At 39.6% G+C, this 17,582-nt stretch overlaps 1 protein-coding gene across 2 annotated transcripts in view; it reads left to right on the top strand.

Annotated features, from left to right (window-relative positions):
• The first annotated feature begins 14,349 nt into the window (after nucleotides 1–14,349).
• Cds1 (CDP-diacylglycerol synthase 1) overlaps nucleotides 14,350–17,582 on the top strand; it is a 67,139-nt gene continuing 63,906 nt past the window's right edge. The window contains exon 1 of one of the 2 annotated variants that reach the window (XM_058583421.1): nucleotides 14,350–14,963. In XM_058583421.1, the coding sequence (XP_058439404.1) occupies nucleotides 14,847–14,963 (117 nt within the window). In that variant the 5' untranslated portion in view covers nucleotides 14,350–14,846. The remainder of the gene's footprint in view (nucleotides 14,964–17,582) is intronic. The other variant, XM_046457681.2, reaches the window with a different exon arrangement.

Here is a 17,582-nt window from a genome sequence, read left to right as displayed (position 1 = left end):
TTTTGCCCTGGTATTTCCTTATATGATGGTGATAAGAATACTAGAAATTGTATTCGGGGTCACTTTGCCACTGATCCACATCCCAGCCCTTTTTACTTTTTGAGACAGAGTCTTGCTACATTGCCCAGGCCGACCTCAAACTTTCTGCCCTCCTTCCTCAGTCTCCCAAGTCACAGGATTTCAGGATCACATTGTGCCTGGCTACTCTGGTGTTTCCTTTGTTTCACTATTCTTGTGCTTTGAGATCATTATTAAATAAAATAGTGTTAGTTGAATAAACTCCTATGATACCACAACAGTCAACCTAACAGGGGCAGCTACTAAGTGCCTAAGGCATGGGTAACATATACAGCATGCTAGACAAAGGGGTGATTCACATCATGGTTGGGACAGATGTTCCCAACCACGCACTACTCAAAACAGTATGCAATTTAGGGATAATTGTGAATTGGGATATAGCATTGTATATATTCACAATGTGTTGCACTACTCAAAACAGTGTGCAATTTAAAACTTATGAATTGCTTTTTCCTGAAATTTTGCATTTAATATTTTCAAGTCCCTGTTGATCACAGGTAACTGAAGATATAGGAAGTAAAACCACAAGTACTATGTAAGAGAGTGGGCTTTAGCACTAAACTGGTTGCATCCAGCCACTGGCATTTTCTAGGAATGTGACTTTGGATAAGTTATTCAACCTCATCTGTGAATGGGTGATGATTATTGAAGTTCCTACTTATTAAGGGTGTTGTTAGGGTTAAATGATCAACATGTAAACAATGAAGATCAGCTGTTATTTTTCATACAACTATGTTCCCAACTGGGTTCAGAGTAAATATTTGTTGACTGAATAAATGAATGCCAATGAATCAACTCCTTTTATTCCTCTTTTGGACCTATTAAGGGGTATAACTATATGACAATTCCATGGTGTTGATATATAACAGGTATTCTGTACTGCCCAAGTGAATAAAGATAATAGAGCTATCAGAATAAAAGAAGCCTAAATTAGCAAAATTACCCACCAGTACTCATATTCTATCCATTTCAATTGTAAACACTTTTTATTTCTAAATAGATATATTTAATTGTTTTATAATAAGAAAAAATGCCCTGACATCCATAGAGTACTATGTCACATTAAAAAGTGAGGAACTTATTACATAATTAGTTTATGTCAAGGTTAAGTTAAATCAGATATTTAAGACTAAAATGAAGAGGTTTGGTGGGGGGAGCTTGTAATAGCTATTTATCTAATTTAAATATATACAAAAATGTCAGAATTGACCTTTATTTTCAAATAGATACAGCCCGTGAATGCTCAAATTCACTGTGAAACCAGATAGCTATGAGCCATTCAGACTCAAATTATAAGTCTCAGTCCATTCACACCACTAACAAAATATCCTAAACCTGGGTAGCTTAACACAACAGAAATTTATTTTACATAGTTCTGGAGATTGGGAAGTCCAAGGTCAAGACAGATTGGTTATCTGGTGAGAGCTCAGTTTCTAGCTTATAGACACAGTCTTCTTGTTGTGTCTCACATGTCTTGGGGTCCCCAAGGGGACATCTCTTAAGCCTTTTAAATAAGGAAACTAATCCCATTCATGAGGGTTCCACCTCCATAGCATAATATCATTTCTAAATACCATCATACCTTAGGGGTATGGATTTCAATATATATATATATGTATATATTTTTCAGAGTGAGGCATTAACATTCAGACATAGCATACACAAATATAATGTTGTTCAGTGTTAGCTCCATTGTCACATGTTGGGGAATCTGGCCTCCTGTTGCCTAGAATATAAAATATTCAGAAAGTATGATTTATAAATTTCTCCAGGTGAGCTCAGATTGGACACAATATCAGAGATGACATTCTGTACTTTTTTGTGCCAAGGACTTGCTAGCTTGAATTAGTTTGAAATGCCAAGTCAGGAAAGAAAAAAAGAAAAATGATCTGAATGCACAGTCTAGTTGAGCTATCAAATAAAATATAGCATGCCCAGTTCAATTTCAATTTTAGATAAACACTGAATAAATTATATTTTATACTATAAGTATGTTTCAAATACTTCATGGACATATTTATACTAAAAGTTATTTATGATTTACTGAAATTCAAATTCAACTGAGCATTCTGTATTTTTATTTGCTAAGAATGGCAAGCCTACATTCTGGTCATAATAAGCACATAAACTTTCATTTTTAACCACACCATTCCCTTATCCATTCCTGGGTGGGTGGAGAAGAAAGGAACACAAACATAAGAAACAGTGGATAATATTTAATATTTGTCTTGGCTTTGATCAGAAAGAAGAGAAATGGAGAAGAAAAATAATACCTACATGATTAACATTTTTACCCCATTAGGGCAGTTAGCTATTATCTACTTGCAGTTAAAATCTGTTCAACTGAGACTATCAGGTTTTTCAGAAACTTCAAGTTCTCTGCTATGGTTCAGGAGGAAAAGAGGTGACAGGAAATCATGAAATGGGTAAGATATGAGTTTCTCAGATTCTGAGCCTTCAATGTGGGCACAGTGCAGAGAGAGCACAAGAGTCATCTGATAGAACTTAAGACAGTGGCTTTCAGACCCACTTATCCCACTCCTGAGAATATATACAAAGTAAATAAAATCAGCATATTCAGGAGACTTCCCACTCCCGAATTCATTACCACATTATTCATAATGGGTGAGATATGGAGTTGACTTAAGCGTCCATCAGTGGACAAAGAAAATGTGGTACACACAAAATGTGATACTAGACAGCCTTAATGAAGAAGGAAATTCTGTCATTTGTGACACGAATGAACCTGAAGGAAATTATGTGAAATAAGCCAGGAACAGAAAGACAAATATTGCCAGGCACAGAGGCACATGCCTATGTAATCTCAGCGGTTTAGGAGGCTGAGGCAGGAGGATCTCAAATTCAAAGCCAGCCTCAGCAACTTAGCAAGGGCCTAAGCAACCCAGTGAGGACTTGTCTCAAATAAAATATTTAAAAGGGGGGCTGGGGATGTGACTCAGTAGTTAAGTACCCATGGGTTCAATTCTTGGAACCCAAAACAACAACAACAAAGACAAATACTGCATGATCTTTCATGTGGAATCTAAAACGCTGAACTCAGAGACAGACAGAATGGTGATTACCAAACCAGAGGAGGGTGGGCTTTGGGGAGATGGTGATCAAAGGAAAAAAAATTCCACTGAAGGATTAAGTCCATATTTATTGTATTAAAATAATGGCTTTTAAAATTTAGTCCCATCAAACATACTACAGAGTAAGAAAGGTCTAGATATATTTTAATTGCTAAAGTGAAACAATGCCCCCTGCAACTTAACCATTTTCTGTAAGAATTATTATTATTAGTTGGCAGTGGTGGGGATTGAACCCAGGGCACTGGGTAAGTGTAAGTGCTCTAACACTAAGCTACATCCCTAGTCCTTCTGTATAAATCCTAGAACAGATGGCTAGCGTTCAAAATTCTAGCAGCTAGCACTTGTAAGTCTCAAATAACAACTTCATTCTTTCAGTTAAAAGTCTCAAAGACACAAAATCAAAGAACTGTTGTTATACTACACCTTGATAATGAAGAAACCAATATATGGAGGTTCATTTGTCCAGAGTCACACAGCAAGTAATCAAGTCAAGATTAGGTGGACCCTAGAATCAAGGCCTTATGCATCTGAGAATCCAGAGTTACAAGGGCTGACAAGCAAACAGTCCTTATGGTCTACTAGGCTCTGTTAAGTGTTTCTTATACAATTTTATATACCTTTTAAATATTGAATTCCCATACAATTTTCAGATCTACTATCCCTATGCTGAGAGGCATTATGTAAACTCACTGAAGACCATGCAATTGTTAAACAATGGGTTAGAAGTTTCTTTTGCTTCCATGGTATGCTGACGGTCTGACTGTCTTCTAACCTCTTTTTTGCCTATTGTGGTTTCCACTTAGGCCTTTGCATTTGCACTTTCTCCCTCTTCCCCCCTCCCCCCGACCCCCCCCCCGTCCCCCACCCCCACCCCCGTCTTTCTTATTTCTCCTTTCTCCCTTTCTTTCTTTTTCTGTTATTGGGTATTGAATCCAGGAACACTGAGTCCACATCCCCAGACATTTTTTTTTAAATGTTCTTGCTAAATTGCAGAGACTGACCTTGAACTTGTGATGCTCCTGCCTCAGCCTCCTGAGTCACTGGTAAGTGCCACCACACCCAGATGCACACTCATTCTTGGAAGGATGTTTTCCAGTCTCTCTACTCCAGGCTTCGCCTCTAGGCTGTCAATTCCTCATCTTTACCTTCAGTCTTCGTTCCCCTGCTTATACCAAGTCTCACACAACTCCCGTGACCTCAACATTTTCACTTCAGTGTTGGATTATTATCTCAAAATCTGAATGCCCAAAATAAAATAACTAATAGTACCTGGAACTTACTAGGTAGTTCAGTATTTTTTTCTTCCCTGTCTTCCTCCAGTTCTACCTATTTGCTTCCAGGAATGGCCCCAGCAACCATCTAGCTAACCAAGTAGAAAACATGCCCATTGTTCTGACACCCCCGACTCCTGTCTCCATATGCAGTTGGTCGACAATACATTTTGATTCCACTTCCTATTGTCTCTTAAATATTTAGTTCTGAAATGAGAAATAATTGAGATTCCATGAGGTAATAAGAGTGAGGCCATCTTCTCTTAGGATTAGTGCCCTTATAAGAAAAGATACCAGAGAGATTTCCTTCCCTCTCCATCATGTGAGGACATAGCAAGAAGGAAGCCAAGGAGAGGGCTTTCACCAGAAAATGATCATGCCGGCACTATGGTCCTGACTTCCAGCCTCCAGAGCTTTGAGAAAAGAAATTTCTATCATGTGAACCACCCAGTTATTTTGTCATGGCAACCAAAGCTAACAAAAAATTTTGTACTGAGAGTGGGGTGTCTTACAGGTTCCTAAAAATGTGGAAGAGGCTTTGGGACTAGGGGATAGATAAAGGCCAGAAAAACTTTGAAATGTATCCTAACAAAAGTTCAGATTGCCATGAAGGGATTATTGATAGAAACATGGACCATAGAGGTGATTCTAATAGGGCTCAGGAAAAAGAGAGAGAGAGAGAGAGAGAGAGAGAGAGAGAGAGAGAGAGAGAGAGAGAGAAAGGTTAGAGAGAAATCCTCTATCTTGTTAGAGATTATATAAATAATCATGAACAGAATGTTGATAGAAATAGGTGAATGTTAAAGTTCATGCTGATGATGCCTCAGAAATGAGGAATGTATATTATTGGAAACTGGAAGAAAGGTGATCCTTGTCATAAAGTGGTGAAGAAGTTGGCTGGGTTGCTGTGAAGAAGTTGGCTGAGTTGCATTCTAGTGTATTGCAGAAGGTAGAACTTGTGAGTGATGATGTTGTAAGTAATTGGATATTTAGCTGAGGATATTTCTAAGCAAAATACTGAAGGAGCAGTTTGGTTCCTCTTAACTGTTTCTAGTAAAATGTGAGAAGAAATGAATTGAAGAAGTTGTATGTAAACAAGAACCATAACTTCAAGATTTGTAAAACCCTCAGCTAGCCCATATTGCAAAAATGAGAAGGCACATTTGGAGGAGAATACCAAGGTGTGGCTGGAATATGACTTGATAATGAAATCGTGGGTGTGATAGTCAGCTTTTTGTGGGTGTGACCAAAATACCTGACAAGAACAATTTAGAGGAAGAAAAGTTTATTTTAGCTCAGGATTTCAGAGGTCTCAGTCCATGGATGGCAGATTGCATTGCTCTGGACTCAAGGTGAGGTGGAACACCTTGGCGAAAGGGCATGGTGGAGAAAAGCTACTCAGCATAAAGCAGCTGGGAATCAGAGAGAGAGAGAGAGAGAGAGAGAGAGAGAGAGAGAGAGAGAGAGAGAGAGCAAGCACACATGTGCCAGGGACAAACTATAAACTCAAAGGTATGCCCCCAGTGACCTACTTCCTTCAGCCATATCGCACCTGTCTACAGTTACCACCCAGTATAGTAGTCCTTTTAAATTATTAATCTACAAATGGATTAATCCACCTATTAGTTTACGGCTTCATAATCTAATCATTTCACCTCTGAACATTCCTTTGTTGTCTCACACATGAACTTTTGGGGGACACCTCATATCTAAACTATAATGTGGGGTTATACAAGCAGAAACACTCCAAATTCGAAGGTCATGGAGACAGGACAAAGTGAAAGAATGCAGTAAGATTTCTTAGATTCTATAGGACAGTTAAATAGAGATATTTTGACTGCAAACTTGTGCTATTGCTCAAGAAAGGGGAAGGTGACTCAAATATCATAGGATTGTGTCCTTCGTTTCAAAGAGTGGGTACACCAGTGTAGTTGTTCATCTATTAATACCTATTGTATTACTTATTATAGAATAATTATCTCTTTACATGCTGATACTATCAAGAGATTTTGTAATCCTTTTTGGTTTTGTCTCTAAACATCTAATTGGTATTCCACATTTGTTCTCTGGATCACTAGTGGTTTGTGAACCATTATTACTGATCAATGACAAGTACAGAAACTGAAACAGATTTGATGTAAGTTATTTGTTTTGTTGTTTTTTGCTTTTTTGTGTGTTTGCTTCGAGATAGGGTCTTACTATGATGCCCAGGCTAGTCTTGAACTACTGGGCACAAGTGATCTTTCCAAAGAGCTGGGACTACAGGCATGTACCAGCCTAGCCCTCATAAGAGAGATTTTGTAGTTATCTGACAGTAATTATCATTGAATTTTACAAAAATGAATTTGAACTTGTAGTTTGTATGTCTTTGGGTTTGTTTTTTTTTGTCTGCTTTATTTTTCTAGCAATTCATGTTTATTGTATTTTACAACAACAAATATAACAAATTGGAGAAAGAGGTGGTCTCTCACCACAAATAGTTTAAGAAGCACTGATCTAAGGAAAGACAGGTAATTAAATCAAGATTATAGACTCAGTAAATGTAACCTCTATTCTGGCCTGTGAGTCCTTTGAGATGATAGAAAATATGTTTTGAAAATAAATGCATCTACCACAGCACTGAAGAATAAGAGTCTCAACAGTGGGCCACAACATTTTATGAATTCTTGGAGACAAAAAAATAGGTGAATTTAGAATAACAAAGAAAAACAAAAGTACAAAGGAAAATCCCACAGGAGGAAGGCTTTTGTAGAAAACAGTTCTTCTCCCCAGGGAGTCCAAAGAATATCTAGGCTCTAGGTTAACAAAAACAAGAAGGCTACAGAAGCCTCAGGACTGCATGTGGGACACCTGGTCTCTTTCGGAGACTGGTTCCTCTTACCTTTTCCCCATACCACTATCAGCAGGGATGTTTGTCATCAGGCTAAAATCCAAACATTTATTAGGACTGTGTACATATCTCAGCAGTAGTGTGCTTGTTTAGCATTCATAAGGCCCTGGGTTCAGTCTCCAACACTGAAAAAGAAAGTAATTAAATAAACAACTTTTAAAACAAATAGCAATGGACTAAATGTTTGTGTCATCCAAAATCATATGTTGAAACCCTAACCCCCAATGTGACCCTATAAGGAGGTGAAGCTTTTGGGTAATTTGGTCATAAAAGAGGGACTCCTATAATGGAAAATTAGTGCCCTTATGTTGAGAGCCACAGTTTAGTCTGAATGACACCTGGCATTTTGCTAGAGGGAATGGTTGAAAGGTGACCCTGCTCGGGGGATTAGGGCGGCTCCAGGATTAGAGCGGATCCTGCTGGGATTAGGGCGGATCCTGCTGCCTCGGGTGCCCACTACTTTGGAGTTCCCATTGAGTTCTCACAGGGTTCTGGGAGAATTGGTGCTTGGAGTCTGGTGGAGGGAATGTGTTCCCCGGAAGTGTGTGTAGAGTGCCGGTGAGAGTTCGGGAATAAAGAGTTGCTGTTTGAACCTACAAGGCTTTTTGGCGGCTCGGTTATTTGTGCCCAGCCAGACTGCGGCACCCTTAGAAGATACAATGAGGGCAGGTGGTGGGGTAACTTTGTGATAGTGTGTGCTTAGCCTGTGTGAGGCACCGGGGCCCCTGGGTTCCATCCCCAGTGCATGCACACACAGAGAGAGAGAGACAGACAGGCAGACTAAAGAGCTCCTTTATTCCCACCCACTCTGTTCTCCATCCTGTGAGGGTACAATTAGAGGATGCCATCTGCAAAGCAGGAAGAAGGCCCTCACCAGACCATACATCAGACAATTTAAAGGCACAAGTTAATGGCCTATATATCTCATCACACCATCCTCAGAGGAACTACATTCATCAACATATAAAAATGGGTATAATCATTTGGAGGGAAATTTAATGGAATCTATCAAAGTATTAATTGCATATTTTCTTTGACCTTATCACTCCATGTCTAAATATCTATGGAGTTGCATATGTGTTATAGGTATATGTTCAAAGATATTTATCGCAGCATTATTTTAATAATTATAAAATTTTATAATTTAATAATTATAAAATCTGTAATTGTCCATCAGTAGGGAAATGGCTAAGTAAGATGCATCTGTAAAACAAGTATATGTAATAATTTAAAATAATGAGGAATATATTTGGAAACTAATACAAAAGTACTCTGAAGCATGTTAAACAAAATTATGTTACTAAACATTACATACGGTATATACATGTGCATTTATACTATTAAGTACATAAAAGCATAGAAAAAGATCTGAATGGAAGATTAGTTAATAATATAAGTTATTTCTGGAGAAAGAAATATGTTTCTAGAAAAATAGAAAGTGGATATTATGTTACTATAAACTCAAAGTTATATATATAAGGAATATATATATATTTATGGAATACATATATATACACATACATATACACTTATATATGTGTATGTATGTGTGTATATATATATATATATATGTATATATGTATGTGTATATACATACACACATACATATATACATATATATTCCATAAAGTACCTGGAACTGTGTTATGACTTTGTAGATAATCAATACATACTTCTTCCATAAATAGATGAATCTATTGAATGAAAACAGATATACATTATTACTCTGTATAAAGTACAATTTCCAGATGGGTAAAAGTATAAATTTGATACAAATATAAAATGAACACATGACAAAGATTTTATTTAATTCATTAGTTAATGAGGGAACCAGAGAGATATTAATATTAGTTCAGAAAGGACTGTAATTTAAAATGATTTATATTCTCTATAAAACAAAAATCACTTACATTGATATTAACAAGAACCATATGTGTGGTTATTAGTCTTTCAGAAACTAACTTTAAAACTAACCCTTATTTTATGTACTGCTAAAATAATAAATAAATACTTATGCTTGTAAGCTTTCCATCACTGTGACAAAATACCTGAGAAAATCAACTAAAAAGGAGGACAGATTTATTCTGGTTCATAGTTTCAGGATCTCAGTCCATGATTGCTTGGCCCCGTACCTTTGGCCTAAGGTGAGGCAGAACATCAGGATAAGAAGCAGATTTGGCAAAGATTTTCACCTTGTGGTGGCTAGAGAGCAAGGTTGCGGGGAGGTCCCTAGTATCTCCTTGAAGACACACTTTTAATGACGTTTCTTCTACTAGATTCCATAACATCCCAACAGTGCCACAGGATGGGGACCAAGCGTTTAAGACAAGGGCTCTTGGGGGACATTTGAGATCTAAACTATAGTAATCAAACTATGTTTCAATGTTTTCTTATCACAAACAGCCATGATGTTTCTCTTTCTGTATCTAAGAACCTTGACCATTACCTCTGGATTTCAGAAATTTGTTAAACCAGATAATTGGTATGATTGGAAGAAACTTAGTGATCCAACCTTCCAAGGACAGTTACCAATCTGTTCCTCTTCAAAAAGTACCTAAATCCAGCCATAGTCAATAACAAAATACATGAATGCAGTATCAAAGGTGCACATGTACCCATATCTTTTTATGTATTTTAAACTATAACACTTTTATTTTTGCTAAAATTATGCACCTTATATCAATCACACTTAGGTACATCATTCTTTGACATGATTTGTGAATTTACAGATAGATTATGCTGCCTATTTTCCATAGGAATTAAGTGGCCAAAATATAACTTGCCTAGAGTTATCAGGATTTGGTGAAGAAGCTAGAAATGTAAGGAATTCCACACTCATTATCTATATACATATTAGTAACTGATTCCAGTTGACAATGGGAAATGCCAATTTCATTGATTCCAAGGATAAGACACAAATTATTTTGGTGGACTGGTGATTTCTTTGTTCTTGTTTGAAAAGTTACCCTACCCCAGTTCCTAATTTCTACCATCCTCCCCAAAGCAATAATAAAATATCCGTTTTTTTCTTTAAAGTTTTCTGGGATATTTCAGTGAGTTTGGAGGTCTAATATTGTTCTCCTTGGGGAATTCAGTTTTCAATAATATGAATAATTATTATAAGTAACATTTATGTAGCCCTCCACTATGCAGATGCTGTTCTCAGTATTTTACATATTTTAACCAATTTCATCATCATAAGTATGCTAGAAGGATTGTATCATTACCATTATCCTCATTTTACTGCACATGAGGACACTGATACACAGAGGGGGTTTTGACACTTGACCAAGGCCAGTAGGTAGCAGAGCTGGGATTTGAACTCAGGCTGACTCCAGAATCCATGTACTTTATAAAAACCCCTCAGGTGTTAGTAATTTCTGTTACTGTTTATTTACATCATGGACCAGGCAGAATTTGAAGTATTCAAACTTACATTTCAATCCCATATTCGATTTGTAAACTTGTATATCATTCTGGGTCTCAGTTCTTTTTCTTGTAAAATGGGAATAATATTTGCAATGGCTATTTTATGTTGAGTCAAACAAATGAAATGCTGTATATGAAGGTGCTTTGTGAAGAGTTATTACTTCAGCTTTGGGCATGTAATTTAGGATGTAGCTTCAGCTGCCTTTGATGAGAATGCTGCATGAGCTAAATTATTTCAAAGCTAGAAGATGGCAGAACTATGGCCTAAACCCAAGATTGTCAGTATATAAATCCCATGTTTTTAACTATACCATTGCGCTTTCCTCCAATGCCCTCTCACTATAAAACTTGATAGTATACTATTGTTCTTCTGTATAGTTTTGTTAAAGATAAGAAAATACACATAAATGGTCCCTCAAGTTTTCCCCACAAAATATCTCTCTGGTAGGCCTAAATTGGCTATACCTCTAACTTACATGCAGAGTTGACAGAGGGCAACAGAGGAAAAATAGGCCAAGCAACAAAAGCTATAATGTGGATATCCAAGTAAGTGGAAATGGTTGGCTGAGGAAGATTCTTCTTCCCTTGGCAAACTGGGGACATTCCAGCCAGGCGCCTGTGAGCCTCTGATGTGGAAAGCAGCTTCAATGCCCACATGAGAGGGGAATGATTATCAGTCCAGCAAACTTCTGAGGGTACTCAGAGAGGAATGATAACAGGTCTCTCCGTTAAAAGAGAAGGTAAAAACAAAAAGTCTAGGGGCTGGGGTTGTGGCTCAGTGGTAGAGCACTCGCCTAGCACATGTGAGGCGCTGGGTTCAAGCCTCAGTACAACATAAAAATAAATAAATAAATAGATAAATAAATAAATAAAGGCATTAAAAAAAAGTCTAGCTAAAACAGACACCATACAAATAACCATGTTAGCACTCTCTCTTACCCCTCTGGCAAATCCTTTGCTAAGAGTTATAAATAATTCCAAGACCACCAAAGTATAAATCTTTAAATCACTCAAGAAATATGTATTGGCTAAATATCTCCTGTCATTAAACTCATGCTTGTGTTTGGGGTTTCCTAGAAGTCCTTTACTAGGTTAAATTCTAGTAAAATGAATAGGTGAGACCTTAGAAACTATTGCATCCCAGATTCTGTATCATGGAAACACAAATGCAATACATTTGGAGATCTTAAATTCTCTGAATGAAAAAAAAGTGGGGGGAGGGGAAAAGGAAAAGAAGGAGAGAAAAAAGACATTGGAAAAGTATGAAAACATTTCGGCAAGGCCAGTTGTGCTTGAATATACTGTAATAGATCTTAAATAAAATGCAGAAATCATTACTAGAACCCCTTTAATATATATCAAAATTCTTTTTCTTTTTTTATATAAACTATGAAGAAAATTAAGTACCTTTGTAAGTCTAACATAGATCCTTTTATTAAAAATGTAAATACTAAATATATTTCCCTTTTTATGCTACATCTCTGCTGCCCATTCATTTCTTCATTCACTTCTTTAGCAAACATCTCTGACCACTTAAGCTTGGTGGGGCTGGCCCTTGGGTAAGAGCTTCAATTGTGGTTCTTGCTGCCTGGGCTCAGTTTAATTGCTCAACAGAGGCAATAACTATAACGAAGACTGAAAGAAAATGCTATCTCAGCTAAAATACAGGAAGTGGTGGAGCTTAAGGAAGGGGTGAGGTAAAGGAGTAAAGCACTCTATTTGGTGTTCTTTGCACTGGTTCTGTTTCCTGGGTGGAGAAATATTATTTCTCTTCCATTTTGAGCTACTGTCCTCTGTTCTTCCCTCCTGCCAGGATTCTATTTCTCTTGCTAGGAAGGAAGAAGAAAACCAAAGGAGCTAAGGGGTCGACAGGGTAAAAGGGAAAGAGGAAGGTGTTCAGTTCAGGTAGCTTGCTATGCTGGGTCCCCTTCTCTTGAAGTACTAGGGAAAGGAAGGGCTGAATTCTGATATTGTGAGAGTTGGAAGGGACCACGGAAGTCATTCTTCTTGTTTTATAGCTGGAACCATATTGCCTAACCATTTACCAAAGGACACCTAGCCAATTAGGTGCATCAGTGGAACTAGAACCCCACACTTGACTTCCAGGGAGGTTAGAATGGAACACTTTTCATCCTTTGTGCTGTGGGGTAGCCAGAGATGGAAACCTCACTACTGCCTTTAGTATTCTCTGTAGCTATTACTTTGGCTACCTTCCTATTAGGCAGTCCTTCATTTCTGGTCCTCCAAAAAGAACAATTGATTAATCTAGTCACCATAATCTTCTGTTCCTAATGACAATTACATCATGTTCACAGCTCATAGCATTTTTCATCTTGTCATTTTTGTTACTCTTCCTGTAAGTTAATAAGCTATAGTTTCCCTATATTCTTTTGAAAAAGTAGCAACCCAAACTGAACTCACAGCTTTAAAAAGTCTGTTTGGTGAAGTATAATGGTGTCCCTATGTTCTGCTTTTTAACGCATCCTACTTTGTGACTTTTGGTTTTCTTCTCTCTCTCTATTTTTTTTTTTTTTTTTTTTTTTTGTGCTGGAGATTGAACCCGCGGCGCTTTACCACTGACTTACACCCCACACCCACTTTTTAAATTTTGAGACAGTCTCACGAAATTGCTGAGGCTGGTCTTGAACTTACAACCTTCTTGTACAATCTTCTTGCCTCCGTCTCCTGAGTCGCTGGGATTTCAGCCTTGCACCACCGCACGCAAGTAAGGGCATTCTTCTTGAATGCTGTCCTGTGTATGTGAAGCACCCCCCCCCTCCCCTTTTTGTCATTTTTGTCACGATAACCAGGTGTCAGATACATGTCAATAAAACTAATCACCTTGTAACAGAGTTTGAACTGGAATTAATGCAGGTGTTATGCTCTGTTTCAACTTTAGCAGCCCAAGGTCCATAACTGGTGAGTCTAGCTGGTTGGCAACTGTACCCTAGGCATTTAAGGCTTTTTCAGGACCCTACGTGGTGAAATTTTGTGACTCAGAACTGAATTTCTCGAAGACAGGACTTATGTTTGTGATTAAAACTCTTGACCAACCCAGACCCACAAGCCCAGCAAGGCGACTGTATCTCCTCTTTTCAAGGTGATGAAACAGGGCTGGAATGCAGCGGAGCCAACGAGTTTGTCCTGCCAGACAAGTTTTTGCTTCTGGACGCCTCTGAGCCTCCGAAACACCGCAGTGTGTCAAGCTGAGACGGCCGCGGAGTCCCTTGAAGGGAGTACTGCTGAGCACGGCCACTGTTTACCAGATTTACCGTGCGTCTTCGAGTAGTTCTTCCAGCTCTCACAGTAACTCTGGGACGAGGCTCCAAGTTCGCACTCTTCGTTGCACGCGCCGAGCTGATGCCTCCTCCCACTCCCCGACCCTTTCCGAGCCCCCCAGCCTCTCGCACCTTTTTCAAAGCCCCCACCTGTGCGCGCGGAGACGGGGGCGGGGCCGCGGGGGACTCGGAACCGTGACGTCACCGCCGCGAGGGAGGCGGGGCTGTGGGAACCGCAGTGCAGCGCAGAGGGGCGGGGCGGGGCGGGGCCTACGGCGCGTGACCTGGCTGCGGGAGGCAGGAACCCGAGAAAGGTGTTGGGGGGGGCCCGGGACCTGCCGACTCCGGAGTCCGGCTCCGGGAGGCGGGGCGGGGAGTGGCCCTGCCCAGGCTGCGGGTGCCGGGCGAAGCGCTAAAGCGGGTCAGGCTTCCTTCTTCTCTCCTCGCCTTTCCTCCCCTCCCACCTGGGCCTCTGCGTGGAGACGCGCACCTGGCAACGGGCGGCCGCGCTGCGTCCCCGCCTTCTCCACTGGGCCGGGTGCCCCGAGCCTACCCAGCACCCCGAGGCGGTCGTCGGCGCCGCGCTTCCTGGAGACGGCCTCGAGCGCTTGCTCGTTGATGCCGTTTTGGGGGTGACCCGGCGCAGCACGGCTGCGGCTCTATGGTGGGGGGGTGTTAGGGGTCGCGGCTCGGCTGGGCGTCGAGTGCGCGGCTGCGGGGTGGCAAAGCGGCCAGCGAGCAAGACCCCGCGCGCGGCTCGGATTTCGGGGCTCTGGAGGAGGCCGCCACGGCTGCGCGGGAGCGGGAGATGTTGGAGCTGAGGCACCGGGGAAGTTGCCCCGGCCCCGGGGGAGCGGTGGCGCCGCCACCCCGCGAGGGAGAGGCGGCTGGTGGGGACCACGAAACCGAGAGCACCAGCGACAAAGTAAGTGGAGCCGCGAGAGGCACTCGACCGCGTCCCGGCCGGGTCCTATTTGGGGCTGGGACACTTGGGGGGCGAGGATGGTGTCCACACAATGTCAGGTGAAGGTGCGGGTCGTTTGCTGCACCTTCCTGTCGGTGTGATTTTCTTTTCTCCTTTCCCCTGTGGGTCGAGAACCCGGTCCCCGGTGACGGTGCGTTTCCCGGGATGAACGCCACGCTGCCAGTATAGCTTGATACATAAACTTGGCCACAATTATCTTCTTCCCTATTCCAACTCCCTTATTTGAGGTCTGGGACCGACGCTGAACTCAGGATGGAGCCTGTCACCCTATGAGCTGCAGTTTTCTGATACCTGCCACTTCACTTCTTTTTCTAGTTAGAGGGGGCAAAGTTGGGCTAAACTTAAAGACTTGCATCTAACATGTCATTGGATCTTGTCGGTGGAGGATTAGCTTCTTGAGCTAACTTGGCGCTTTCATTTCCTATGCCCTTTCTTAGTAATAATAGATTTTGGAGGTTTGAGACTATCTCGTACACGTGATATAATTGTAAACTTTCAGCCTCTTTTGAGTTCACCAGCAGATAGTGCAGTTCTTCTGTCAATAGATTTCATTACCCGACATGGTAATTCATGAGGAATTTTCACTCCCTTTTCTGTAGATTAACTTGCTTCACATTTAAGAGTAAGTAGAGGTAGGACTACTATTCTATTTAAGCTAGAAAAAGACTTCCAGTGTATTTGGTAATATAGTGGTGCAAGTAAGACTTTTGAAGAAGTGCAGTTTTATGATCTTTTGGACTGGATAATTTGGGAACTTGAACCCGAGAATAGATTGTTTTATAAAACCTTCTGTTTGTAAAATTCTGTTTTGTTTGAGAAACATAAAACATGAAACTATTCTAGAAGCATTCCTTTTTTTGGAAGCAGGTATCTGTATTGCAGTTTGAATTACAGAAGTGAAGTGGATTGCCCAGGGTCAAATTCAATGTCTTTTGGAACTAGAACCTAAGTTTCCTGATTCCTTTTCTTTTGGTTTGTACCATTACTTAGACTCCCTGACAGTTCTGATTTGGGAAAGGTTCCACCTGAAAGTTAATATTGATGAACTTGATATAACCCAAGTTACAAAGCACTGATAAGAAAATATCACATAATATCATGAAGCAATAAATGTAACAGTGATTTTAGGACTGAAACTTCAGAATCAATGTGATGACATCTTATTTTCTATTCTTTAATAGGGGGTGGAATAAAATGAGAATCAATGGTAGAACATATGTATCAAGGAATTACACAAAATATAACAGTTTCCAGGTACTGAAAGTTGAAGTTATAAAGCTAGAAATCATGATCCCAGAATAGTCTTTGTGAAAACTGCCTTGGAAGGCCAACCAAAAATAGAATTAATTAGGTTGGGATTTATTTTGTTTTAGCACTGGTATACTTTATTTTTAAAATTTTATATCTGTTCTTTTTAGATATATATGACAGTAGAGTATATTTTGACATACATACATGGAGTATAACTTCCCATTCTTGTGATCACACATGATGTGGAGTTATACTGGTAGTGTATTCATATATGAAAGTTATGACTGGTATACTTTAAAAACAAGGAAATAGCAGTTTACACATGTTGACTTTCATAACTGGAGAAGCTAGCAAGCTTTTATTAAAACAGGTTCTGGGAGCCATGTGTAAAATAACTTTTGAATTAGTTTTATCTTTTAACACTATAATGTATTTAAAATGGAAACTATTTCTGTGGTGTGATTTGACTCATTAGAACTGTTTTTTATAGCAGTGACTGGGTACCTCACAGCTTATTTAGTTATTTATGAATGCTCAACTGTTGGCTTTCATTAATACATGCCCACCTGGATTTTGTTTTTTGAGAATAAATGTTACCATCTGTAACCTGTTTTGTTAAGCTTTCTTAGACAGTGTAACTCTACCTCATGTACAATCATAAGGATGAACATATTCAAGCTGTGTTAGAATATTGCTGTACTTTTAGATTCATCATAAGAAACTCTTGACCTGGCAAGCTTTGAGACGTTGAACTCTTATCCTCTATCTGTCTTTTCTTATCAGGGTGTGTATTTGAATATACCTATATTTTCAGGTCAAGGGCTATTTTAAAATCAGTTTGCACATTGGAGGCTGGTTAATATTTGGTCCATTTAAACTCTTTAAGTGCCTTTTCTGTTTAAGTTCCAATAAAGGCAAAACTCTTAGGGAATTAATGAAAGGAGTGGAGGAGGTGTATTGTATTCTGCTATTATTGAACACTCCCATGCACTGCCATTTTGTAGACTTTATAGTGCTGTTATTAACATGACATTCTCAATTGTTTAGTCCTGTAGATTTAGGCTGAGAGAAGGCTTTGTGCTCCAGAGAATTAGCAAGTAAAAAAAGTGCTTCTTACCTGCAGGGTAATGTTCCCAGTCCTTAAGTGCTGGGTTGGTACTTGAAGATGACAAGGACCACCCTCTCAAGGAAACCTCCCCCACAAGACATATATGAGTTAAATTTATTAGACATCTGTACAAAGCTCATTGTTAACATGGAAGGCCTGGCTGGACTCAACTTGGTGGCTTATAGGAAGAGCTTTAAAGA

The sequence above is a fragment of the Marmota monax genome, unplaced genomic scaffold (assembly GCF_021218885.2).
Source record: "Marmota monax isolate L192 unplaced genomic scaffold, Marmota_monax_Labrador192_F-V1.1 WCK01_AAM20220418_F8-fsc00128, whole genome shotgun sequence".
In the NCBI taxonomy this organism is placed as follows: Eukaryota; Metazoa; Chordata; class Mammalia; order Rodentia; family Sciuridae; genus Marmota; species Marmota monax.
This window is presented reverse-complemented; position numbering and strand designations above follow the sequence as displayed.